The sequence below is a fragment of the Athene noctua genome, chromosome 1, assembly GCF_965140245.1.
Source record: "Athene noctua chromosome 1, bAthNoc1.hap1.1, whole genome shotgun sequence".
In the NCBI taxonomy this organism is placed as follows: Eukaryota; Metazoa; Chordata; class Aves; order Strigiformes; family Strigidae; genus Athene; species Athene noctua.
The window spans coordinates 253,475,885-253,501,618 of NC_134037.1; the positions used below are offsets into that span (position 1 = coordinate 253,475,885).

Sequence of the window (25,734 nt, forward strand, 5' to 3'; positions counted from 1 at the left end):
GGCATGGCGGCACCACCCCCGGCATGGCGGCGAGACCCCGCCCGCCCCGGCATGGCGGCACCACCCCCGGCATGGCGGCGAGACCCCGCCCGCCCCGGCATGGCGGCGCCGGGCCGGAGCTCCCTCGCTCCCATCGGCCCGCGCGGCTCTCGCGAGCGCCCAGCGCTATTTAAGGCCCGGGCGGCCGTGCCGCGCTCTCTGGGACGGCGGCGCGGAGGCGGCGGTACGTGTGCGCGGCAGCGGCCGGCATCCGCCGGCATCCGCGGCGCTGGGCGGCGGGAGCGGGACGCGCGGGTGAAGCGGGGGGAAGAGCCGCGGCGGCATCCAGTCGTGCCCGCCCGCCGAGCGTCTCTGCCGCGGAGCCCGGCTGCGGGGAAGGGCCGGGCTGGGTTGACGGCCCGACCTGCCTCCCACCCGCCCCGCCGGGAGTTGCTCTCGGGTGGCGGCCGCTGGTGAGGGCCTGCTCGGGGGGGGGCCGGTGGGCTGGCCCCGACCTCTGGTAATTTGGTAGGTGCCCACGTACAAAATGTCTGCTGTGGCGCCGGCCCCAGCAAGCTGCTGGCAGCTGAGCATGGCGAGGGGGGGGGCGGGCGGTGTGTCCACCGCCTGTCAACTTGAGGTAAATGCTGGTCAAGTAATTGGTGGCTCTTTTGGGAGGAGAGAAGGTTGTGCAAAATAATTAGCCAGTTGGTTCTTTTTTGTTCCCTAAGGGATCTGTGTGGTGTGCCAGCTGTTAATAATAGAGCTGCAGTAGAGTTGGTGAGTGATGCTCGGCTGCGGAGTGCCAGCCACAGCCTGTGTAGTTAGAGCTGTCACTGCGTGTGTTCCTGCTTCGATGTTGGGTTGTGCTCTTTCGAGGTGTTGTGTAAACCGAGGGTAGCCGTGTGCTTGCAGCTTGTCCAGGGCATGGGTGCAGGTTGCTCTTGTTATAAATGACCAAGATTCTGATCCACAAAAAAGTTGATTTATTATAGATTAGTAGAAAAAGGCAATAAGCAAAACAGCGCTGGGTGCGTAGGGAGTCTCCGCTGTGCCAATACTGATTGCATATTGGGAATCTTAACCTTACCAGCCCCGGAAACAAAAAGAGAAATTCGACAGTTAATTAGGCCTGTTGGGATATTGTAGACAATGGATTGAAAGATTTAGTGAAAAGGTGAAATTTCTTTACGAAAAATTGACCACGGAAGTAGTAAAATGGTCTGTAGAAGATGAATAAAAATTTAAACATCTAAAAGAAATATTAACCAGAACTCCAGTCCAGAATTTACCAGACTTGAACAAACCATTTCAATTGTTTGTAGACACTAGTAATCATACTGCTTTCTTTAATAGTTTATATTGCACATGACATTTGAGGAGTGCTTCAACAAAAGGCAGAAAAGTGGTTAACAGACAATAGGCTACTAAAATACGAGGCAATCCTGTTATCTTCACCCGAATTAGATTTAAAAACCACAGTGGCTCAGAACCCAGTACAATTTCTATACAGAGACTGGGAAGAAATGAAAGGAGAAAACCATAATTGTATTGATATGGTAGAATTACAAACCAAAATAAGACCAAATTTAGAAGAACTAGAGGAAGGGGAGGAGTTATTTGTAGATGGATCCTCTCAGGTTATAGAAGGGAAACGGAAATCAGGGTATGCAATCATAAATGGGAAAACGTGGAAAGTATTAGAATTGGGCCCACTAAGTGCAAGTTGGTCTGCCCAAGCTTGTGAGCTATATGCTCTATTACAGGCATTAAGAAGACTAAAAGGTAAGCAAGGGACCATCTTTACCGACTCAAAATATGCTTTTGTTGTGGTACATACCTTTGGAAAAATATGGGAAGAAGGAGGTTTAATAAATACACAAGGAAGAGGGCTAATACATGAAGAATTAATTAAACAAATATTACCAGCTATCAGGGAACCAAAAACTATAGCTATAACCTATGTTAAAGGACATCAAAGGGGATTACAGTTTCAAATTAGAGGAAATAATTTGGCCAATAAAGAAGCAAAAAGGGCAGCACTCCTGACAATTATTACTGTTGATAAATTTACAACAGAAGAAAAGGAGGAATCCGTTGAGACCCCCAAAATATATCCTGAAACTGAAACCAAGGAATATGAAAGATTAGGGGTGAAATTGAAAAGAAATAAATGGGTACTTCCTGATGGACATGAAATGTTGCCTAAGGGATTCGCTAGAAAAATCATACATAGATTACACCAACAGACTCATTGGGGTACAAGAGCATTAGTAGACCAGTTCTTAAAATTTTAGGGATTTTTGAAATAGCAAAACAAGAAACTTAAGGGAGTATGGCCTGTCAGAGATAAATAAAAAACACATGAGGCTAACCCCCCAAGGAGGAAGACCGTTGGCCCATAGACCTTTTGAAAGGATACAGGCAGATTATACTGAACTACCCAAGGCAGGATGGTATAAATACTTGCTGGTTATAACAGACCAACTTACCCATTGGGTAGAGGCCATGCCTACCACCAGGGCTAATCAAACCTTGAAACAACATTTATCAAAATTAATGATTGAAACTAAGATGTCATGGATAAAGTGCTTGCCCTTGGCATTATTAAACATTAGGACTGGACTATGCCAAACTCAGTAACTGGGATTTCACCTTTTGAAATGTTGTATAGAATACCTTGTACTCACAGATTGCCCCTTGATCATCCCATAATTGATGATATTATGATTCAACAATATATTACAGTCTTGAATCGCAATCTGCAAGAATTTAGGGTTTAAAGGATTAGTAGCACAAAGTACCCCTCTTGAGTTCTCAATACATCAAATACAACCAGGCGACTGGGTATTAATTAAAAGTTGGAAAGAATAGCTTATCCCCTCGATGGGAGGGACCATTGCTTGTTCTTCTAACTACAGAGACTGCGGTACGGACAGCTGAAAAGGGTTGGACTCACGCCACTCGAGTTAAAGGACCAGTGAAGCAGCCTTCAACGGAATGGACTGTGGTATCTAATCCAGGAAGTCTCCAAATGACTACAAGGAAAGACTAGAAGACGACTGAACGACCCACTCTAGAAGGGAAGTAAGAAATAGTCTATACCAGCGCTCCAGATAGCCCCTGGGGACACTTTACAAAAAGTATATTTTGCACCTTGGAGGAGAGAAAGGATACCTTACCAAACGGGGGGGGGCGGGGTTATATGAGTTAACGGGAACTCCACAGGTCCATCCTTTCTGTTGCGAAACAGAAACTGATATACCTGAACTGCCTGCAACAGAAGATCTATTGGAAATTCCATGCATAAAACATCCTACATCTGTAGGGTTACTTGTCAGTGTTCAAATTGTTATAGAAAATGGTCTTGTATTTCATTTGAAAGGCAACGTTATTGTATGCAATGCTGAGATAATATATTAGTAGAGAACAGTTTGCTCAAGTAGAGATTTGTACTTTGTTTTGTGGATGGGAGTTGCTGATACCTACAACTTGGGAAGTATATCAAGCAGATTGGCACAAAGTCTTAAGACAGTGTGCCACAAGATTTGCTTGGAAGTGGGCACAACAACAGAATAGGTGGAAATATCAACAAATTTAGATTTTGAAATTTGATTGGTAATTATGAACCTAGAATAAAACTCAGAATAGACTGTGTGTCTTCAGGTAATTAGGTTTATGGCTGAAAAGAATAGCTCCTGAAGAATACCACTGCTGTCGAGAAGAATTCATACCTCGTTGCTCCAAGCAAAGGAGTAGACAAAGGAGACAGAGAGGTATAGCGGTGGAGATAAGATCTGGATAAAATACATCCACTACTAGTAGCCTACGACTGAAGACAATGCACAGAAATATGAGTGGTATTCTAGTGTTGTTATACCTAATCTATATTAAAAGTGTAACAAATGATTGGATACACCAACCTTTTGAATGGATTTTAGCCCGCTTTGAGGATTCAACAGTAATTCAAAAAGTGATTACTTCCGGAGCTCCCATGTTCAATGTCACAAATTGTGACTTACTGAGCCCTATTTTGGGGTCTCATTGTAACTTGGAACATCAATGGAGCTGGGGGGCGACTAACCTAAAGGCCACTTATTGGTGTCCACGTTCGAATCCTGGAAGAAGTTATTGCAACTCACCAGGTTATTTTTATTGTGCCTATTGGGGTTGTGAAACTATAGCTACTGCTTGGGATGTATCAGAGAAGGACAAACATCTAAAAGTCAGGTGGAGTCCTGAACATTGTGAAACTCCAACTTACGACTATTCTGGGGGTGTACTCAATGCTGGTAATTGTAAAAATTTGACCCTGACAATACAGAAACCTGAAGAACCTGGGTGGGTTGTAGGAAGAACTTGGGGCGTAATGCTGAGGGAACCTGGAACTGATAGGGGAGGATTAATCCTGATCCAGAAAAGACCTGTCCTACTGACACCTAAACCTAAACCCATAGGCCCGAATAAGGTAATAACAAATGAAATTGGCCAGAATAAGACAGTAGCAGATAAAATTGGAAGTAACATCATGAATACCCAGGAAAATATTACTCCTTTGAGACGCACAAGAAATACCCAAGAAAATATTACTGCTTTGAGACGCATAGAATCTAACACCTTATGGGGATTGGTACAGACTGCGTACCAAGCCCTTAACCATACCAATCCTAATGCCACTCTTGGCTGTTGGTTGTGTTATGATGTAAGACCACCTTTATATGAAGGGATAGGACTTAATGTTACATACAGCCTAAGTAATGAAGCTAGCCCAGAACAATGTAAATGGAATAAAAAGAAAATCGGGCTTACTATGCAACAAGTTAGAGGGCAAGGGACATGCATAGGAAAAGTGCCTAGAAACCAAAAGAATTTGTGTGGAAATAAGATACAACCATTAAACAAAGCTGGAAATAAATGGGCTATACCAAGAGAAGGGGGATGGTGGATTTGCTCAAAGACAGGACTAACTCCCTGTTTGTCCCTAACGATGTTTAATGAGAACAGAGAATTTTGTATACAAATAACAGTCATGCCTCGGATTTTATATCATCCAAAAGAGACTGTCTTTAAATATTGGAATAATAATAACCTCAGGATAAGGAAAAGAGAACCACTCACTGCCCTAACAGTTGCGACCCTCATAGGTCTAGGAACTTCAGGGGCAGCGACTGGAATTACTTCTCTAGTTCAACAACATAAAGGGTTACCATCCTTAAGGGCTGCAGTTGATGAAGATTTAGAAAGAATTGAAAAATCAGTATCATTATTAAAGTCCCTTACTTCCCTTTCGGAGGTTGTTTTGCAGAATAGAAGGGGGTTGGACTTACTGTTTTTACAGCAAGGAGGGCTCTGTGTAGCTCTAGGGGAAGAGTGCTGCTTTTATGCAGACCACTCTGGGGTGCTTCGGGAATCCATGACCAAGCTGCGTGAGGGCATTATACAAAGAAAGAAGGAAAGGGAAGCTTAACAAAACTGGTTTGAATCATGGTTTAATCAATCAGTTAGGGTGGATAACCAACCTTAATTGGACCCCTGATTATTTTGTTATTAATTCTCACTTTTGGACCTTGTATCTTGAACAAATTAATTAACCTTGTTAAGAACAGGATTGAAACTGTCCAACTCATGATATTAAGGCAACAATATACTGACTTAACCCAACAAGAACACTGATTAGAGACTAAACTAGAAGATGCCACCTTTTTAGGGGCTGCTAAAGAAGCTATTTTTAAGCTTAACCAGCAAATTGAGGTATAAAAGAAAAAGGGGGGGACTGTAATAAACCCTTTTAACTAGTTTGCTAACTTAAGCGAGGCGGGTATGTTATGCTTGAATGATTTGTGAATGTTAAACCATGATATACTACTGTCTGAAATATTATAAACATAGAATATGGTACCCTGTGTGGATCTGAAATTATTTGTGATCACTATAACCTATATTATAATGAGGATGAATGTTTGAATATATATGGATAAAATATAAAGTGTGCTATTTGCTTGGAACAATGTAACCACTTCTTAGAAACCCCACCTGGAGCTGATATAACTGCTGCTTGAAAAAGCCGGTCGAAAGATGGGATCATGAGGCTTTCAAAAGGTCCAGTAGGATAAAAGTGTGCCAAGAGACCAAGGCTTTGAGACTTTCAAAAGACTCAATAGGAGGAGGACATGTACCCCAGTAACTCAGATGACCCAGTGGAAGAAGAGCAGGACAACTATCTGATGAAAGGGGATTGGTTAAGACGGTGGTACAGGAGTATAAAAGACACCGCTTTTTAGAACTTGGTGTGCGTGTTGGCGGAGTGGAGGCTCCCTACGCACCCAGAGCTGTTTTGCTTATTGCCTTTTTCTACTAATCTATAATAAATCAACAATTTTTTGTGGATCAGAATCTTGGTCATTTATAACACTCTCAAAAAAAGACCTTCATGGTGAAGGGCAGGTTGGGCCCCTGTGCTTATGTAAGTGTGTTAGGGTGAGTTTAAGGTCTAGTGTACTTATAAGCCTGCATTTAATGCTGTTTTGGAGTGAAATATTTTCATTTTGAAAGGTGCAGTGGGGTAGGTTGCAAAAAGTTGTCTAAATGTAGACTGTGTAAAAATCACTGATGTATGGCTGCAGCACATTTATGTTATTTTTATCCTCTTTGTTGTGAGAGTAACTTCAAGGTCACTGTAGCAGTATGGGTTAGAGCAGTCGAACTTAATATTGTGAGCAGTCCTGGCTGTTCAAGTTCTATGGCCATTTGTTCTGTCATGCTCTTTACTGCTAGTCTGTATACATCTACTGTATTTTCAAACTTCTCAATCTGCTGTTGCACACCTTTCTCTTCCTGTGCACCTTGAGTAATCGGTACTCTGAAAACTGTTGTGCAGACAGTAGCAGGTTTCCTGAGGACATTAAATGAGTTCTGCTATAGTGTCTTCAGATTGTAAATTTTGTGTAACTACATTTGAAATAGTGGGTTGTGAGAGACTGAAATGTCCTATGACTGTCTGAAAGCTTACTTGTGTCTGTGTGCAAACCTCCAAGAGAAGCTGCTGCGGCCTGTGAACTGGTCTGGGGGATGCTGCCCAGAGAAGCAGGAGCGTATTGAAGGATGCAGTCTTCACTTATTGGTGGTTGCATTGTCTGGACTCTTTAGACAATCCTCAAAGGGGCAGACATGGACTTGAGATAGCCCCATCCTGGAGCCATTTGTGACTATTGTGTAGGCCAGACCCCATTCCTGCATTGTTAATGAACTGTTAAGAGGCAAACTTTTCTGCCCTTGAGGCCAGATGCAACAAAACCTGTTGGACCAGAGGGGAAAAAAAATAAAGGCGAGCAGATATGCTGATCGGCTGGTACGATGAACTTAAAAAGGCAGCAGAAAATCTTGCTCTTGGTGCATCTACCATCAAAGCCGGATCTGTGTGCATCCACCACTGAAGCACTGAAGGCTGAGGACCAATGGGATGCTGCTGGATCCATGGTGGTGACTATTCTTGCAGCCCTGTCCCACATCCTTGCTTTATTTCTGCCTTTTCCTTCTATTCTGTCCTATTGTTACCCCTCTTCACTTTCTTAATAATAAAAACCTGTTTTGGCTATATGGCATTTGACCTCGTTTGTGTCTTAATCTTGCTCTTGGGATCGTATCAAAACCTTCCCCTGACACTGGATCAGGACACGGGTACGATGATATGGGTTTGTGAAACTATAAGTGTAGTGAAAAGATACAGACCTATAAGGCTAGTAAATAACAATCAAGCAGGTAAAATAACTCGAGGCTATTACCTAGGAAGGAGTGGTTCCTCTGCTGCATGTTTGAGTCCCTTTTGTATAGACCAGGGCAGCTGAAGGGGTGGCTTGGGTTGTCTTGCAAATTCAATTGAAAACAGTTTTTTTGTGGCGCTAGTCCACATTTTGCTTGATAACCAGCGAACAAAGGGTTGATGGATTGTTAGAGGAGGAGGCTTTAGGTATCATGTAGCTAGCAAAAGAACAGGAAATACGGCATTGCTAAGTGATTATTTGTTTATAACTTAAAACTTTTAAGCTTTTGGCTACATATACATGTGCTTGCTTAAAGGAAAACTTAATATTCCTAGTAGGCAGAGGGTTAAAATGTTCAGATCTCACCTCTACAAGTTTCTGAACAATCTCATGCAATTCTTAAGTTAGCCTTGATTTGAGCAAGAATTGGACCAAAAGAGCTGTAAAAATCCCTTGTGACTTAAATTCTGCTATGAATACCTTGAGATAAGTGGCTGCAAAATAACTTTGAAGGTTAATACATTTCCTCATGGTGCAAAGGAAAATCTTGAGTCGAAGTTCTTATAAGTTGTTACCTGATTGACATAGAATATTCTTTAATTTTTTGAATTGTCATTGATTTTTTTTAGGGCAAACTGAAACATGACTGATGCAGATGAATCCCAGGCTTCTGGCTCTGGTAATCTTGATGCAGCATCATCAACTGCTTCAGCTGAGGTTTTACTGGACAGCAGTGATTCAGAAATGTGAGTTTTTATCTATCTCCAGTTCAGAATTTTTCATGTGAAGAACCTGCTATCATAAAAGTACACATTCTTTTGAAACTAAATATTTTTTCTTCTTCAGTGATCTCTTTGCTGCTAGTGGCAGTGAGCACCATCCTAAGTGCTCCAGTGCACCTTCAAAGCAAAAAAGGAGATCTCGATCCTCAAGGCAACAAGCTGAATCTGTTGCAGGAGCACATGACAATGAAAGCTCTTCAGATTCTTCTCTGACCCCTCAAAGTCCAGTGAAATCATTGGAAGCTTCCGAGAAGAAGTCAAAACTCAATTTGAAAGCCATATTTGCCTATCACTTCAGGGGAAAGAAGTTTAAGGCTGCTGCACACCGAAAATACAAGTGTGGGTCAGGGAAGAAGAAGAAGAAAAAGTATGAGAGCACAGGGATGCCTAAAGGGAGGCCACGACTGACAGCCTCACCTCAAGAGCGAAAGAGAAGGCTTCAAGACAGAGGTTTTCAATTCCCTTTTGTTGAAAAATACTATGGAACAAAACATCTTCCCTTAAAGATGGTTCTTGAATATGAGGTGAGTCTTCTGTTTTGTGGGATAAAAGTTTTTTTTACTTGGTCTAAAAATAGTGAATTTAAATTGGCTGTGTTGTGCTTCTGCCTGATGTGCTACAGTAAAACAGTCAAACAGTTCTTCTGTTAAGCGGGACGCTTCATGTCCTCTGTTTAATATTGCTAAGACCAACAGAGCTAAAGTAAGGGTTTCAATATAATACTAAAATTCAGTTCATAATTTAAATGCTTTATAGTGGTATTTTTAAGATCTCACTGGATGTATTTTTTTTTCCTTTAGCAAGCAGCTATAAAGGGATTCTTAAATTACGTTGAACTGCTTAAATATGAAGACCATCTTAAAAAATCTTTAAAAGCCCTTCAGGCTAGTGAAGACTTAGAAAGAGAAGGCCTGATAGCACGGAAACACAAATATTTAGATGATGAAGGCCCCATTTCCCCTATTGAGGAGACAAAGTAAGTTCATCTTTATTTTTTTAGGTGGTATAAAACTTGCTTTTTTGTTCTGAACTAAAATGTCAGTGTGTATATGGGTAGGTGCATCACACCCACACTCCCCCACCCCTCCAAGCTCTTGGTCACCCCTGGCCTGTTTGCTGGCATGGGGAGAGCATCAATGCTGCAAATCCAAAACAGCACCATGCAGCTGCTAATAAAGAAAGCGAACTCCATACCAGCCAGCTGCTACTCCAGTTGAGGAATTCAGGAGGGAGTACAGTTGCTTGTAGTAGCATGTGATTATTGTTCCTACCCTGTCCTTTTAACCTATATCAACATTGTATAACCTAAATGTGAATATCTGCTTATGAAAGCATTGTTTGGGAACAAAACGCTCAGACACTTGGGATTCTGTGCTTGTAAATATGACTTGTAGAATGAGATACTTCTAATCTGAAGACTGATCATTGTTTCAAGTATTGATTTGTACTGTCTCATTAAAGTGATGTAGAAATGTTTTTTTAAAAATAAAAAGGATTCCTGAAATTAGTACTTGTGGTTATCCCACATTAAGAAGGGGAGTGTTTTATGACAAAGACTAAAGGCTGGTTTTTTTCATTTCCTTTTTGCTTTATTAAACATTGAAGTATCATCTTGGGTCTTTATGGTCAAACAGTTACATGCAATAAAGGGATCAGTAAATCGGCAAGAAAATGTTTTAAATATACTCAGCACTTTAAAACTAGAAAGCCTAAAGACAGTGTAAAGGTAGAGGTTCTTTTCAGCTACTTGTTCTCTTCAGTAATCACTCACACTGCTAATTTATGTGAGTTGAAGTATTGGGGTGAGTCTGTAAAAGGAGTAACAATTAATTTGATCTTTGACAAAAGGGCAGAAGAAACAAAGTTCTGTAGAATAAATGCAAGTCAGGTCACCTAGACTCTATTCTTTATATGAAATGAGTAGTAGAAGACATTCTAGGTTTTAGAACCAGTCCTCTGTGCTGCTTATTGAAACCATAGTACTCAGATGGTTTTGTCTCTTTCTAGGGAGTCCTTTCTATCTTGAGAGAAACTAGTGGTTGATAGTGGAATGGAATTTCATACTTGTGTTTCATGGCAGTATGAAGATAATATTTCTCAGTTATGATATCAGGATGAAAGCTGCGTACTCATGTTAGCTGAGGCCTGTCCTCTTAATCATTATATTCTGCTTGTTTTCTAACTTGCCTTCTAGCTTGTTTGCCGGTGTAATCCAAAATATCTTGATACTACTATTGATGTCTGCTACTAAATCTTTGTTCTGCTGTGAAGCACTGCTTCTGTCCTGCCAGTGTTGCTAGTTTTGCTGTTGAAACTATCATTTGGGAACAATCTTATGTAGAAGTATCTTACACCTATAAGCCTTATATATAATATAATAAGCTAATAATATATATATATTAGCTTATTATATTATATATTAGCTAATAATATTATATATTATTAGCTAATATATAGCACTTCTATATAAAGAGAAACCAGGGCTTGTGGTAGGAAAACAGTTTATGCATTTTAGGCTACTATAAAAGTACAGAGCTTGATGTGAATTTTTGTATTTCAGTGATGATGACAGCTTGAATTCTGAAAATCAAGATGGCCTTGATGTCAGAGTAGTGGTGAGTAAATACCCTTAACTTCAGAAACTCTCTAACCTTCTTTCTGTTCTGAGGTTAAAGAATTAGTAGATCATGTTTGGAATACTTAATTCTTGAGCTTAGATTCAGAGTTAATTGTGTGATACCTGTGAATCCTGATCTGTAATGCAGAAGGAAGCTGTTTTGAGAGTCCACACTCCCCTCTTTGAAATAATGCTGTAATGTATAGCAATTCTGGAGTTCTCTGAAGAGTTCTTAACTTTTGCAAAGTTACTACCAAAATCTTAACCTTTGAATACTTCTCTATCTTCCATTTTCTTAGGAGAACAGCTCTTTCATTATAAGCAGCAAAATTCCCAAGAAGAAAAAAACAAAGCCAGAAACAAAACGTGCAAAATCAACTGAAGTGATTGAAACAGAGAACGGCTCTTCCACTATAAGCAGCAAAATTGCCAAGAAGAAAAAATCTAAGCCAGAAATGAAACGTGCAGAATCAACTGGAGTGATTGAAACGGGGAACAGCTCTTCCATTATAAGCAGCAAAATTACCAAGAGGAAAAAAACAAAGCCAGAAACAAAACATGCAAAATCAACTGAAGTGATTGAAACGGAGAACAGCTCTTCCATTATAAGCAGCAAAATCCCCAAGAAGAAAAAATCTAAGCCAGAAATGACACGTGCAAAATCAACTGAAGTGGTGGAAACGGAGGAGAACAGCTCTTCCATTATAAGCAGCAAAATTACCAAGAAGAAAAAATCAAAGCCAGAAACAAAACGTGCAAAATCAACTGAAGTGATGGAAACGGAGAACAGCTCTTCCATTATAAGCAGCAAAATTGCCAAGAAGAAAAAATCTAAGCCAGAAATGAAACGTGCAAAATCAATGGAAGTGATGGAAACGGAGGAGAACAGCTCTTTCATTCCCAGGAAGAAAAAATCAAAGCTAGAAACAAAACATGCAAAATCAGCTGAAGCGATCGAAATGAACAGCTCTTCCATTATAAGCAGCAAAATTCCCAGGAAGAAGAAGTCAAAGCCAGAAGTGAAACATGCAAAATCAACTGAAGTTATTGAAATAGAGGAGGATGAAGACTGCTGCTGAGAACTCTGGGCTTCTGCAAGGTTCACCTTGGTGAACAGAAAACTTAGAAATGAGGTGGCCCTGGTCACTCATCAGACACCTTTCTCACCTACTTGGTTTAAACCGTTGGTCTGAAGTCAATGTTGAGCTATCAACTGACTAACCTAGTCAGATTGTGTTTAAGGTGAGCATCTTGGGCTGGTGTCTGAGACCATTACAGAACAAGTATCATGTGTCTTTTTGCTAGGCTTTTAAGTCTTCTGTGCTGTCCTGAATCAAGTGTATAATATCCTTGATTCAGTGGCTGATAATCTTGCTGAAATGCTAGCTTCTGCAACTTGCCTTCTGTTAACCAATGGATCATATGATGTATGTAATTAAAACTGGGAAAACAAGTTCCAGGTACTGCAGCATAGCAGCAGCACAGTGAAGTGCATGCATCTGCATACATACATACATATGTTCCAAGTTACGAAGGGCAGTTAGGATGCCTTTCTTTCATAGCTGACTTTTTTGTGAGTGGTACTTCAGAGATTATTTTCCTGTGTCTTAAGGAAATGCAGGTTATGTTTTGAAGTACTTTGAGAGCTAAGTGGGGGTTGAAGACAGAATTGAAGCTTTAATGCACATCAAGTGCCAACAGTAAAAATGCAGAAGTGGTTAGTCAACTTAGACAAAGGTCTGTTGCAAAATATGGTTAATGCATTTGAAAGATGATAAAATCAGTTTGTATAATTGATTGTATAATTGTGTATTCCATGTGGAATAACTTTTCAGAGAACTAATTCTCTGCTCTTGAATGTAATGCAATAATCTGAAGTTAAATTGTCTTTAAAATAACTGTAGCAACATAGTGAATCTTGGATTAAAAGATACTTTTTCCCCTCTTGCCCTCCTCTGTCCAGAATGGGTTCTGAGGTGAACATGAATGACTAAGCATGTGAAAGCTCTTTATAATGACAGTACTTATCAAGCATTGCCCCAATTGCAAATACCTTTCTCAAAAGGTGTTATAGGCAGTTGGAAACATGACTAGTGAATGGTTAGAAATGGTCTGAATATGGCTAACTTCTACATGACAAGGCTGTCTTGGTAGCAGTAGAAATAAAAAAAAATTTAAAACATTTACTTGTGACTCAACAAGATTTAGAAATCAGAGGGTGGTCTGCCTCACTCAAATACTCTAATAACCAAATCGCTGTCAGCAACAAACAAGCTGTTCAGCAGGTAAAAGTAGTCTGTGCCAAACGGAGATGTTGTCAGAAAAATACTTACTATCTACTGGTTTAATTTTTTTCAAAATGTAGTTGACAGTATGAGGAGATTTATATAGGTCCTCAGTATGAGAGCAGGTCAAGTTGCGTTCCCTATATCCTTGAATTAATGTCCCCAGTCTTTGTAAAGGAAGTTTGGGGTTTTTCAGTTGCAACTTGGTAGCTCTGAGGACTAAAACTGCAAAAATTACTCTCTTCAGTAGTTGAAGATTACATTTAATATTGGTCCAAAATTAATGGCTAAATGTAACTCTTTCAGGCATCTACCTGAGAAATTCTGTATGGCTTGAAAGACTCATCCTGGATCTAGGAGTGGGGTTCTTGCTTGGTAAGGCGTAGCGAGGTGGTATGTGGAGTCCTGCTCATTCTGCAGTTCATGTGATGAATTTTTCTGTTCAACTGCTGAGTGACTCAGAAATGAACTAAATTTCAATTCTGATTAGAACTGGATAAACACACATGAAAATCAAGCTTATTACAATTGCTAAATTGATTGTGGAAACCTAGCTTTTGGCTTCAGGAATCTTCAGTTATTTGACCATATCTGATAGTTCTTATCACTTTTATTGCTTTTTTCCTTGTAGTTTATGTTGCTTTTGGAAGATGAAACACTGCTTAGTTCTCTTGATGTGCAAGGTAAGCTGTTAGTTTGCAATTCCTATTTTATTAAGGTAGCTTTTTTGCTTTGCTTCACATAACATTTTGGAGAAACAGTATTCCATAGTTCACTGTGAATACATGAGTGTTTCATAGCTATGCAACTTCAGTGTGAAGCTTCCAAAGTATTGAGTTCACTGCACCATCTTGTATCAGTCTGACCAAACTTAGAGCCTTTAGCTTCTGCTTGAATGAAGACTAAAACTTCCAAGTTCTTGAATACTTGTTAGTAGGTTTGTTGCAAGCTACTTTGTTTTACTTGGTGTTGAATGCTGCAGGGCAGCCTAATCTGATTGGTTTGGACACTACCTGGGACCTTCTCAGCTGGAGATGCCAGAGAACAACTGTACACTTAAGTCTCCTGGTGGTGCCCCACCCACGCTTTCTGTACCAGGGCGTATTGTACAACTGCAGCTTCTGATCACTTCCCTGCGGTAAAATTTCATCTTAATGCATGTCCCGTGCAAAAACAGAGGGGACAGCGGAAAGAAGCAGGTGGTTTTGCACATAGCTCATTGCTAAAGCTGGTAACCATACTGCAGTGTGTAACTGTACTGCAGGGTGTGACCTTACAAGTTCATGTGGCTTCAGGAGAGCCTAGGAAATAGCATGGAAGAAAACGCTGTGTAAGATGGGATAGGAAAACATCTTTAATGTGGGGAGCACTGAGCTAAATCTGGGCAAGTAATGAAACTTCACAGGAACATACTTGCTAGGATTAGGGCATCATTGCTTCAGTAAGGGTGCTGGACTAGAAAACATGAGTTTGATACAGCATAAATTGTTCTTATGTCAGCATATCTGATACTGAACCTCCTTGCCACAGTTATTAATTCTAAGTTTATAGCAGACTGACAGATAACTTGATTTTTATGTATTGCTAAATGCTGTTTCAAAAATAGTGAAAAATAAGACAAAAGTTGATGCAGTCAGTCTGTTCCAGCACGTGTTCAGTTTTTGTCTGTTGCTGTAGACAAAAACCTGGAACCTAGTGCTTAGAAAAAACCCTTCTTTTGCAACCCACAGCTGATGAATGTATTAGTTGTGTTACTTATATGAAGGGACAATATTTTGCATGTATTCAAACAGCAGTTTGAACGCTGATGAATCTAGGGCATGAGTTTCATGTTTCCAATTTGCAGAAGTGTAGTTCAGTTATATCGGTTTCTTTGCAGACTCTGCAGATGAACACACCACCTCTGCAGCAGTGAGCAGTTGTAACTTTTGTGGTGTGATTGAATTCTTGCGGCTGTTTGCCCTTGTGATGTACAAGATCCGTTACTTCGGTGGACTTCTGTGGAACATGTGAGTGAAAGATGTAAGCTTTGTGTTTCTTCTGAGCTTCAGCATAAGAATAGTGGATTTCCTCAGACACGTACTATTTCCACAGCAAATAATCAGACTAATTAGTGCACTGTATGGTATCTGCACCCAGCAGTGTCTTCCTGATGGGGTGTTCAAAAAGCAGTGCTACAGTATTTCAGCAGTTGGCATCGTTGGTTTTCATGCACATGTGCTGGTTAAACTTGGTATTCCTGTTGAAACAAGTAGATTGAAAGTTTCTCATTGGGAAACTTGTCAAATACAACATTAAAGAACTGTTGAACTGTTATCAGATAAAAGTAGAGTTAAATCAATGACCTTGTTTCAAAATATTTCTTCTTGAAGGGGCATTCCTGTGATGTCTGGAACACACTGGAAAGCCTCTACTTCAGAGTAAGTATTGAGGAAATAGTTTGTTTTTCCCTAGGTAAAGGTAGTTGGGTGAGGATATAAAAGCTCAAGTCTCTAGCTTTTTGGCTGCCTTTTTACATGGAAGCAATGTTTTATTTTGAAACACAGATCCAAGTACCGGATGGCAGCTAGTGACATGTTTCTTTTAAAGTTAACTGACTAGGCTTCCAACCAGAAACTATTCTGCAGACATGGTGAAGAGTTCTTTATGCCTCGTTATTCAGCAAATAGACACAACTCACTTGTGTCTGAAATGAAAAACGTGGCTAGAAGAGTAACAGGTTGTGCTTTCCTCACTGTAAAGTTAATTGCAGTGGTGACAATGAGACCTGTAACAGGTTTACTTAGTGGGACAATTATACAACCATATTTCAAAATGCACCTACTGTAAAATCCCAAGGATTAGACTGGTTTGTTTTTGAATTCTGCATCCTGCCTGCTAATGGAAGTAGAATTAGCAGGCAGAGGAAGAATACATGTAGTGCTGCATTCTTGTAGATAACTTATTAGAGCATATTTGTAAGCTGTCTTAAAATGGTGTCTCTTACATGTTTTCTTTACATCACCCTATCAGCTGACTTTTAGGTAACTCCCTTAGTTGTACCTTCTCTGCCACAGTCCTCTGATTTCTTAAATTGCAGGTAGATGTTGATAGTTGTGTGATAGACTGGGCTATGGCCCTGATTTCAAAAGCAATGCTTTGTTTTGGCATTAGCATTCAGGCAGCATAACTGGACTATTAGTCTGCCTGCTTCATAGTGAGTATAAAAGTTCTGAAATATTAAGAAATTACTGAAGCAACTTGGAACTACTACTCAGATGCAACAATTCATTACTTTTCAGGAAGTCCACATGAAGGTCAACTCTGAACTAGTATCTTGGTAAGTTACTGTGATTGTTTTAACCCTTGCCTGTTGTAGGTTAGCTGTCTTTCTTTAACTTGGTAAGCTGGCTGTATTACTGGTTTTTCTTACTGAGAAGATGCAGTGTTGCTTTAGAAGACTGAAGGGCTTATCTTCCCCCAAACTTAAGAATGCTGTGAGAAACTTGTTGTGATGATTGGCAAAATGTTCAACTGCTCTGAAGAGAGTGAGTGAGACTAGCCTTTCTGAACAAATCTTACATGAGTGTCCTTTTCATGTCACTTCATTCTGAGCATCTGAGTATTTGAAGACAGTGTTTTGTGTCAGAGAGCAAAGATCATGACTCTGTGACTTTCTCTTCAAATCAAATAGGATAATATTCAGACATTATGGTAGCTTTAAGTGTGATTCCAAACAGAGGCTGTCAGGAATGCCTGGAGGTGTTAGTACTTGGTACTTCAGTGGTTCTGCTCTAGGTTCTGCTGGTTTGTATGCACACACATACAGTTTGTAACCTTATCTTGCCTTTTCAGGTGGCATGTAACTAGAGAAAATGAGAGAAGAAATGCAGGATGCCCTTTCAAAGAAATCTGAAGCCTCTTTTAGGGTTAGTATGATATCTAAGGCTCCACATATTCCTTAATGATTGAAGGGCTCTGGTTTTCAGTGGCTGGAAGTCTATATCAAGTCAAACTTACTGACTTGTAGAGGGTTTCAGAGACCTATTTCAACACCATGTTACTGTATTTAATGTAACATTCACTCTGTTAAGAATTTATTTTAACTTTGATTTGTCCACTCATACAAATTTCTCAGTCAAACAGGAGGTGATCAGCTTAACTGCTTAAACTGATAGTTTTGCTTCTGCAAATAAGTTAACACTTATCAGTAAATTAGGGGGAGGATTCTGTTAGAGCACAGTTCAGGAGTTCATTTCCTTTGTTGTCTCCCTTTCAGGAGTTACTTCATCTTCCCCAAATGTTAGTGTGTCACTTACCTTCCTTACCCCAAATGTCTTGAAACAAGTAAAAAGACACTTGGTAGGATCTGTCTGTACGAGAGACTTTTCCAGTCTGCTTCATTTTTATCTAGTGTTACTTTATAGCACTAGAAATGTTGAGGTCTATCCCGACAGGATCTCTTCTGTAGGTTTGTGTCGTTGGAAATGCCTCACAGAATAAATTTGTGGTTTCGCTTTACCCATTGAACTACCTGTTAGCTCTGTGGGATAAAACTGCAAGACAAATCTCTGCAGATGCAGCATCTTAGGAACTGTAATAATGCATTATGTTCTTCTTTAGGTACTGACTTATGCTGTTGATACAAATGAAAAAACTGATTCAAAAGGAAAAGCTTGGTAAGAGTCAAAATATAGTGTGTTCTGGGACTTAAAGTGTAACTAATGTGTTGAATTACATGGGCTGGACTTACTCTTAAGCCAGGTTTTTGTGTAGGTACCTGATTTCTAACACTTCCTTGCGGTTTGAGTTTCCTAGATGGCTTGAAACAGTTTATTTCCCCCTTTGATCACAAAGGAGTGATTCTTATTTCTTGTTTTTAGTGGCTATGGCTATAGGTAGGAAGAGACAGCACTATGGTCTCTGAACTTGAAGTAACTCAAACGTGCTGCATTTCTGTTCTGTGTCAAGAGATGCTTGATAGTTTTATACTGAGCAGCAATATTTGGGTTATCTTTAAGTTTGGGGTTTAGAGTTCATTTCTAAGCAGCTTAGCCAGTTTACTACTAGTTAAAATTCCTGGCTTCTGTTCTATTGAATGCAGGGTTTAAAGTAAAACAAGCAAATATTCTGGAAGAAGTATAACTCCTTCACAGTAGGATTATATAAAAACTTAAAAGAATTCTGAAGCTGCTCTTCCTGTTAGGTGAAATTTATGGAGTCTGTTTTCCCTTTTAGCTGCATGGCTGCTTTTGAGAGATGAAGATTACTTCAGTGTAGTTTATCACTAGACACCAACTGGTGCATACAAAAAGTTTGAACGTTAAAATGAGCCACTGCAGATGAACTACATCTCTTGCACTGTGTGGTATCTGCACCCAGCAGCATTCTTCTGATGGGATGTTCAAAAAACAGTGCTATAGGAGTTCAGCATTTGGCATCGTTGGTTTTCATTCTGTTATGTCTGTTAAACCTGGTATTTTTGCTGATACAGTCTTTGTCCTCTTCAAGGATTTGAGTGTGCTTGCTTTCTATTTTCATGTTTCAGTGTGAGAACTAGATACTGGCCTCTGGAACTCAGCAAGTCCATTCAGTTTGTTTTCTTTTTTTAAACAGGCGCTTTAGCAAAATCCACAGTTTTGTTATGCTAGGATGAGCAGTGGAACATAAGAGCCTGACAGGGAAGTGCTGAGTTACTTGTCAGTTCAGAAGGTTTCATGCACTTTACAGAAGTTTGTGTGTTAACTGGTGTGGTGAGGAGGATTGTAAACATGCTCAAGTGACTTGCAGCTGGAGTGTTGAAAAACACATCATACAAATTGCTTTGGTTTTGTGTACTTGACTGGTAGAACATCAGTGTTTAGATAACATAGGCCTGTGATAAGGTCCCTAAGTCTACTGAACATGCTTGGGATACCTGCCCTGCTGTGGGGAAGATAAGAGCGCAGTGGAAGTCTATGCCTGTGAAAATCTCTGATACACAGGTGAAAGCAGGAGGTACAAGATCTTTTCTTTTTGGCTAGCAAGGACTGAGCTCCGGTCCCTGTGTCCCTGCCTGTGTGCCTCTGCCCGGTTGCTGCTGTGGAGATCCCTGGGCCATGAGGTAACAAGAATAAATTTACTCCTTGCCATTTCATCCATGGTTGTGTGGTTGTTCCTGTGTCCTGCCTGTCAGCTCACACACTTGGTATGACTGAAACATTGAAACTTCAGTGAACTATTCTAGAAAAGTCTAGAAGTTAATCTGGTAGCAGAGACTGTTGGGCAGTGATCACCCCAGATTTTGGCAGTATCTGAACCAGGGTGCTGATCAGAGTCATTCTAGTGTGTGTACCTACTTCAAGTGGATGTCACAGTTGTGCAACAAACTGTAGTACCAGTTTCTGAATTAGGCTGCTGTTGATTGTGAGGAATTCCTCTTGTACTTGGATCTTTTAACAGAGTGTAGGCTTGTTGGCACATGCAACTTGGCTTACATATTGACAGGATTGATTGGTCCTTAACAAGAAAGGATAGGAAACTTGATGTAAGTCCCAGAGTTAAGGTGGTGGTAATGGCAGCGAGAGGAGCGTACCTGGTCATTACCAAGGCTGCTAGGATTTTGCTGTTTCTAGCGAGTTGTGGACATGACCAGAAAGCAAGGCCATCAGACTCTTGAATTGCCACATGATGTGGCACCAAGTCTGCTGGGAATAAAGCTTTAATGTAGGTCAGAGAGACAAGTGCTTCCTTTCTGCTGTTAGGGTGAGAGCAAGTTCCTGCAGAGGAATGGGTATGGGGCTGTATGCTCAGGCAGCTCCAGCATTTCTGCAGAGGAACTGAAGTTCTGGTTAGAATCTTTGTAACTGGGACTCTAGAAGCTGCTTATGAGGGCTGTGGTTGTGCACATAACAAACAAAAAGGGAGACGAAAGGCTGCTCCATGCAACTTACATCCATCTTCTATGTTGCTAACTCTCCACTTGCACTAACCAAATCTGATTTTAACCCATGGTGTCCTCTATCAGGCCACTGCATGCCAGAGGGCTGAGAAATGCCACCAGAGTGCCACCAAAGCAAGCCTGAAGGTAAGAGTGCTCAGCAAAATTGCTGGTACTAAAAATAAATTCAAGGTCACTTCAAAGAGAGTTTGCATGGCTGAAAAACCAGCAGCTCTTAACGCGGTGACCACATATTGAAATCCTCTGCAGGATGCCGTGGACACTTGGGTGTGTGCTATGGTCTATTTATGAGGAGATACACCTTATGGAGTCATGCCTCTTTGAGTGAAGAGGGATGTTTATCAGTTGCTGTTGGGTTTCTTGAGATGCTGATGTAGGGAAGAGGCTGTTCAGTTTATTTGGAAACCAGCTGACTTCAGCATCTGAAGCTGCAGAACAGGTTGATACAGTTGTGGCATGAGCAGTCTTGTAACTTAACTGCTGCTTGTGTGTCCAGAGAAGGGCAGCAAAGCTGGTGCAGGGTCTGGAGCACAAGTCTTATGGGGAGCAGCTGAGGGAACTGGGAGGGGGTTAGGCTGGAGAAAAGGAGGCTCAGGGGAGACCTCATTGCCCTCTACAACGACCTGAAAGGAGGCTGTAGCCAGGTGGGTGTTAGTCTCTTTTCCCAAGTAGCAAGTGATAGGACAAGAGGAAAGGACCACAAGTTGTGTCAGGGGAGGTTTAGATTGGAGACTATGAAATGTTTTTTCACTGAAGGGGTTGTCAAGCATTGGAACAGGCTCCCCAGGGAAGTGGTTGAGTCACCATCCCTGGAGGTATTTAAGAGATGTAGATGTGGTGCTTAGGGACATGGTTTAGTGGTGGAATTGGCAGTGTTAGGTTAGTGGTTGGAATCATTCTGAAAGGTCTTTTCCAACCAAAATGAATCCATGCTTCCTTTTCCCTCAGCACTGATACATTCTTAAGAGTTGAATGGAAGTCTTAGACTAGATAATCCTGGAACAACTAGGCAAGGGAGAAGTACAGAGTGGGAATTATTATGACACTTTTGGAGCTGGCACTGGAAAATCATGCTTTTGCCCCTCACCATTTTAGTAAGGGGGGTAAGCATGTGCTCTCTGTACTACTGCATTTATACCAGTGCCATGTCCTCAAATTAAATTGCTTCAGAGGAAGCCATGTTATGCTAAGGATGAGGAAGACAGTGCAGTTGAATGGCTTTGTTTTTCTAGAAAAACACTTCTCTAAAGTGCTAATAGATGCTTTTTCTCTTTCAGGTCCTGATGATGCTGTAAGTCTGCTGCAAAGACCAGTGCACAGCTTTTCTAACTAGAGACAGAACCTTCTCCAGAGAGTTTGTTGCAGTAATTCAGAATTAAACATTCAATTTCCCCTTACTGCTTTGTAAATTGAAATAGTTAGTGCCTGCTATTTGGAAATCAGTTCAGAAGCACAGGGACCCTTTCAGCTGTGATGTGCCTGTTTTACCCTCCTGGGAGAGCAGCAAAGCTGCCTGCTTGGTGTTGCAGAAGACCTAACAATGCTGAGTGGATCAACTTGTAATTTGACTGGAAAAAGCTTTACTGTTTTCCCTTACTTCTCTGTTACTTAACTCTACTGAAGCTCCACAGAGGTTTTTATTTAAATAAAACCAATGTCTGAAAGCTGTACCTGGGATTATTTTCTGTTGCTATACTGTGAGCAAACAAGGAGGGTGAGTAAGTCATGGCTTACTGGTAGCAAAGTGTGGGCTTGCCCTCTTCCCTTCTGACCATAAGAGTATTCAGAAGTCCAAGCCAGAGCAGCCCTTGTGAGCCCTGAGGGTAAAGGGGGGGGAACTGCCCCTACTGTACATCTCTGATCATTCATTGCAACAAGCCTCCCCCTCACTTAACTCCATAGACCAACAAGCTCATTTTGGCTTTAAAACATTGCTTTAGCTACTGCACTATGGACCAAAAAAAAAAAAATCCATGAAAACAAAAGACTTAAGTTGCAGTTAATTACTCATCAGAAAGGCTAAGACTCTTTGCTTCATTTCAAATGAGCAGGCTTAAGGAAATGGCCCTGCTCTCTTCCATGTGCTTATAAAAACTGAACTTTATAGCAAAAGTTGAACTTTGAATTTGTCCCGATGCTATAATTACTTAGCTCTGAAGTGCAGTTTAGGAAACTTGGATAGAAGAACTACATTCAGAAGTAGTAACCATATGAGGGTTTTATTCTTTTTCTACCTTCAGGTGCTTTAAGGATATGTACATTTTGAGTGCAGGAACCCACACTTCTTCCTCTTAAATCACATAGTGCAAAGAACAGATAAAAATTTCAACTACAGAAGAAAGCAGTGTCTTGCATCCTGAGGATTCAAGCCTTAAAAAAAAATTTATTTCAAAGAAGTGGTTTATACATTTATATATTACAAGAGTTGGTATTATCTTCCTTGAACACTGAAAAGTCTACTCAGAGTCAAACCCTGTTTAAAGCTGCAGTTGATCTGCTGCTGTATTGATTTTTGGATACAATATGAGGGTACTCCAGTACTCCACCAATTTTGTAAACTTAGCTTTAGGAATTGTCAGTTTTCTGACAGCTTAAAGGCTCCACAACTGACTTAAGTCTGCAGTGTTGTTCAGTGGTCTCTTTGATGGTACTAATACAGTAGTGTTCCTTGCTGCTTCAAATCTTGCACTAGTCACTGTGTTCTCAAGTCTTCTTGGCTCGTAGTTTTTCCAGCATTTTCTGCAAATAAACCATGAGACTACAGTAGTGTAGCTTAAGTGACCACTAAAAATGAGCATAGTTAGGTGGGCATAACTGAGGTACTACTTGTGTATAACCTGAGCATCAGTAACAGTGCAAGTCTGGATCATGGGGCAGACTTGCTACTGCTCTAAGGAAACATGCAGATTTCAGGGAAAAGGTGTGCTTATTTATATTTTAATTATGGAATTTGTACAACAATATAAGAGCAGCAGCAATTTGCTCCACCACAAAAAAGTTGAGGTGGTCAGTGCTAGAGGCAGGATTTGGGCCTGCAGTCCCAGCCTGTCAGGGTTAGATCAAGCATTTCCTTCCTTCAGTTGTCTGAGGTGCAGGAGGGGACAGGCAGTATTAATTAGTCCTCTTGTGCAGCCCCCTATTCTAGAGCAAATGCAGGCAAACCCAGGCAGGATTCTTGCAACCTGAAGTTCAGGTGTGCTCAACCAGGCAGAATCTTAAGCTACCTGGAATAGCCAAAAAACCCCCTTAAATCTGCCTTATAATGCAGATTTGGTCAAGTTTGGACAAATAAAACCCCCGCCTTTCTTTTGCCAAGTAGATTTTCTAGCAGCTGGGGTCAACCTCAAGTCACCAGAAAAATTCAGCCCGAGGCAGACACTTTTTGGAGAATACTGCAGCTCAGTCATACCGTTGACAAGGAAATTCTTACATGAGATATACCAATAGCATCACTGAAAATCCAGGTTCATTTCATGGTCTCGGTTTCAGCTGCACTCACACCACAGAACTATGTTTGTCTCAGTCTGATTAGAAGCTCAGTGAAATCAGAACTAACCAGGTAGAAGAACACTGTAGCAGACTCACCTTTTGAAAATCTTTAGCCTTTTCTCTGTTTTTAGCATAAGCTTCTTGCCTTGTTTTTTCTTCCTTTGCAATTTTTACTTCTGCAAGTTGATTATAAAGTCTGTCAAAACAGTAGGAAAAAAATGGTGTCTTGAAGAAAACTGGCCAAGCTGGAATAACTTAACAAGTTTAAAGGTTTATACTGTCTCAATTGCTAGGAATTAAGAAAGGAAATTTTGACTTGGCTCTCCAGTAATCTAGAATCACTACAAATTCTTCAGCTGCATGTAACAAACACCCCAGCCAGGAGCTGTACTGGCTGCATGTTACCAAGTGCCCACATGCAACTGTGAACTTTTTAATCCAAACTTGTCCCAGTTGTGTTCACACAATACCTTGAAGTACGCTGCTGCATTTCAATTTCTCCAGAGGACAAGAAGTCTGGAGAAGACACTTTCACTTCTCCTACTTTCTTCAACTGATTGACAACTGTACCTTTTTCTCCTAAAAAGAAAGCCAAACATATCTTGAACTTGAATCTCTAGTCCAGCTAACTCAAAAGCATGAGAGATTTTAAAAGATTTTTAACTGACATTACAAAAAAGAAATAAGCTAGCCAGAATGGACACAATGGAGATGTCTTGTATTAAAAATAAATCTTCAGTCTCACCCATTAGGCTGCAGCCTGTACTTTAAGCCAGCCATGCTTCTCAACAGCCAGCTTCCAACTCCCCATTAACAGACCTTAGAGATGCATCACTTCACTTAATAGGGTTGTTCTTTCATAAACAACTATTATTTCAAGGACACTTTATGACTACAAAGGTGTGGGCAGATTGTAAAAATATGAAGAGGACCTGCAAGGGCATTTACAACACTGAAGAGGCAGCCAGACAGCAGAAACAAAAGCTCCTCACACCCCGAAGAAAACAAAGAATATCCTAGTCCACAATAGCAAAGATGCAACAAATGTGAAATCTATTCTTTGATACAAAACAGCAACTGAAAGGATACCCAATATTATGTCTTGTCTCCAGATAAACCTACCAGACTCTTTTTGCCTCCTTAACTTCTCAGACTTTCCTCTTTGAAACTGTCTTGCTTCTGGCTTTTCATTTTCTCTCTCCCTCTTTTTCATTTCTTCTATTCTCTTCAGAGATTTCTGGATGAAGTTGTTCTTTCTTTTTAAAAAAGATTCTTGCAAACTTCCAGGTGCAGCCGCAAACTCCAGCAGCATCACTGTGAAAGAAAATGGTAAGTCTGAACATTTCTCACTTTTAGCAATGAGCAGTATCACCTCTAGTAAGTCATACATTTCAACATATTTTTCCTGAAATGCTGAAGCTCAACGACTTTCATAAATCAGATGACATTGTGAAAAATGAGTAATCTTGTAAAACAAGCAGCAATTCAGACCTATGGGATCTAATAACTAAGCAGGTCTGTCAAGACAAATACTGTGATAAATACTGCATCAAAAGCATCTCGATGCCTCAAAACGTATCAAAGGACTGAGAAGTCCTTAACACAGTTAAGTTCTGTCAATTCCTGTCTTTCATGTTACTGCTGTTCATCTCGGACAAAAAATATTTCAGTATTTACCAATATTCCACACTATCACCAGAACAGAAAAAAAGAGACATATTTTTTGTGACAGAGCTTGGGGACTAACAGGAAATAAAAAATAAGTGAGGGTGCATAAATTACATGACAAACAAACCACAGAACACCAGAAAATTTTTTCAAAATTAAGTAGTAACAGCACAAAAAAATCCAGTGTCCTGCAGGTATTGTGAACTTTCATGAGAGATAGCCTGGCATAAGAAGA

General features: G+C 40.5%; 2 protein-coding genes and 8 non-coding genes across 20 annotated transcripts in view; 9 read left to right on the forward strand and 1 right to left on the reverse strand.

Moving 5' to 3' along the window:
• The first annotated feature begins 204 nt into the window (after positions 1 to 204).
• On the forward strand, positions 205 to 22,012 carry TAF1D (TATA-box binding protein associated factor, RNA polymerase I subunit D). Of its 11 annotated transcripts, none has more exons than XM_074917254.1 (15): positions 205 to 223; positions 8,369 to 8,485; positions 8,586 to 9,045; positions 9,322 to 9,497; positions 11,082 to 11,136; positions 11,438 to 12,380; positions 14,055 to 14,106; positions 15,303 to 15,432; positions 15,796 to 15,843; positions 16,705 to 16,742; positions 17,258 to 17,331; positions 18,026 to 18,081; positions 19,426 to 19,505; positions 20,409 to 20,468; positions 21,620 to 22,012. In XM_074917254.1, exons 2-6 carry the CDS (start codon positions 8,382 to 8,384, stop codon positions 12,215 to 12,217), a joined length of 1,575 nt encoding a protein of 524 aa, XP_074773355.1. In that variant the 5' UTR covers positions 205 to 223; positions 8,369 to 8,381; the 3' UTR covers positions 12,218 to 12,380; positions 14,055 to 14,106; positions 15,303 to 15,432; positions 15,796 to 15,843; positions 16,705 to 16,742; positions 17,258 to 17,331; positions 18,026 to 18,081; positions 19,426 to 19,505; positions 20,409 to 20,468; positions 21,620 to 22,012. The 11 variants fall into 11 exon arrangements, with proteins under 11 accessions (XP_074773355.1, XP_074773346.1, XP_074773368.1 ...); XM_074917245.1 differs by lacking the exon at positions 205 to 223 and adding an exon at positions 14,406 to 14,561 and having other exon boundaries at positions 8,247 to 8,485; XM_074917267.1 differs by lacking the exon at positions 205 to 223 and having other exon boundaries at positions 8,247 to 8,485; positions 15,303 to 15,445.
• LOC141956571 (small nucleolar RNA SNORD5) lies at positions 13,843 to 13,914 on the forward strand. Its single transcript, XR_012632943.1, has one exon. It is a non-coding gene; the product is annotated as a small nucleolar RNA SNORD5 (small nucleolar RNA).
• Positions 15,069 to 15,195, forward strand: LOC141956624 (small nucleolar RNA SNORA40). Its single transcript, XR_012632994.1, has one exon. It is a non-coding gene; the product is annotated as a small nucleolar RNA SNORA40 (small nucleolar RNA).
• LOC141956612 (small nucleolar RNA SNORA8) lies at positions 15,538 to 15,676 on the forward strand. Its single transcript, XR_012632983.1, has one exon. It is a non-coding gene; the product is annotated as a small nucleolar RNA SNORA8 (small nucleolar RNA).
• Positions 16,071 to 16,201, forward strand: LOC141956615 (small nucleolar RNA SNORA1). The gene has a single exon (XR_012632986.1). It is a non-coding gene; the product is annotated as a small nucleolar RNA SNORA1 (small nucleolar RNA).
• LOC141956610 (small nucleolar RNA Z40) lies at positions 16,907 to 16,979 on the forward strand. The gene has a single exon (XR_012632981.1). It is a non-coding gene; the product is annotated as a small nucleolar RNA Z40 (small nucleolar RNA).
• Positions 17,840 to 17,971, forward strand: LOC141956617 (small nucleolar RNA SNORA18). Its single transcript, XR_012632988.1, has one exon. It is a non-coding gene; the product is annotated as a small nucleolar RNA SNORA18 (small nucleolar RNA).
• On the forward strand, positions 18,760 to 18,898 carry LOC141956611 (small nucleolar RNA SNORA8). The gene has a single exon (XR_012632982.1). It is a non-coding gene; the product is annotated as a small nucleolar RNA SNORA8 (small nucleolar RNA).
• LOC141956614 (small nucleolar RNA SNORA25) lies at positions 20,512 to 20,642 on the forward strand. Its single transcript, XR_012632985.1, has one exon. It is a non-coding gene; the product is annotated as a small nucleolar RNA SNORA25 (small nucleolar RNA).
• Positions 22,013 to 22,558: 546 nt separating the features above from the next.
• CEP295 (centrosomal protein 295) overlaps positions 22,559 to 25,734 on the reverse strand; it is a 45,688-nt gene continuing 42,512 nt past the window's right edge. The window contains exons 26-29 of the mRNA XM_074917335.1: positions 24,921 to 25,145; positions 24,302 to 24,410; positions 23,928 to 24,027; positions 22,559 to 23,081 (exon numbers count right to left, since the gene is read on the reverse strand). Coding sequence (XP_074773436.1) covers positions 23,046 to 23,081; positions 23,928 to 24,027; positions 24,302 to 24,410; positions 24,921 to 25,145 — 470 coding nt within the window. The 3' untranslated portion in view covers positions 22,559 to 23,045. The remainder of the gene's footprint in view (positions 23,082 to 23,927; positions 24,028 to 24,301; positions 24,411 to 24,920; positions 25,146 to 25,734) is intronic.

Excerpts from the sequence above, each read along its gene's own strand:
- TAF1D (XM_074917254.1), top strand. The coding sequence starts at position 8,382 with ATGACTGATGCAGATGAATCCCAGGCTTCTGGCTCTGGTAATCTTGAT. Across the intron at positions 8,486-8,585 it reads GACAGCAGTGATTCAGAAAT|TGATCTCTTTGCTGCTAGTG; the intron begins GTGAGTTTTTAT and ends TTTCTTCTTCAG. Across the intron at positions 9,046-9,321 it reads AGATGGTTCTTGAATATGAG|CAAGCAGCTATAAAGGGATT; the intron begins GTGAGTCTTCTG and ends TTTTTCCTTTAG.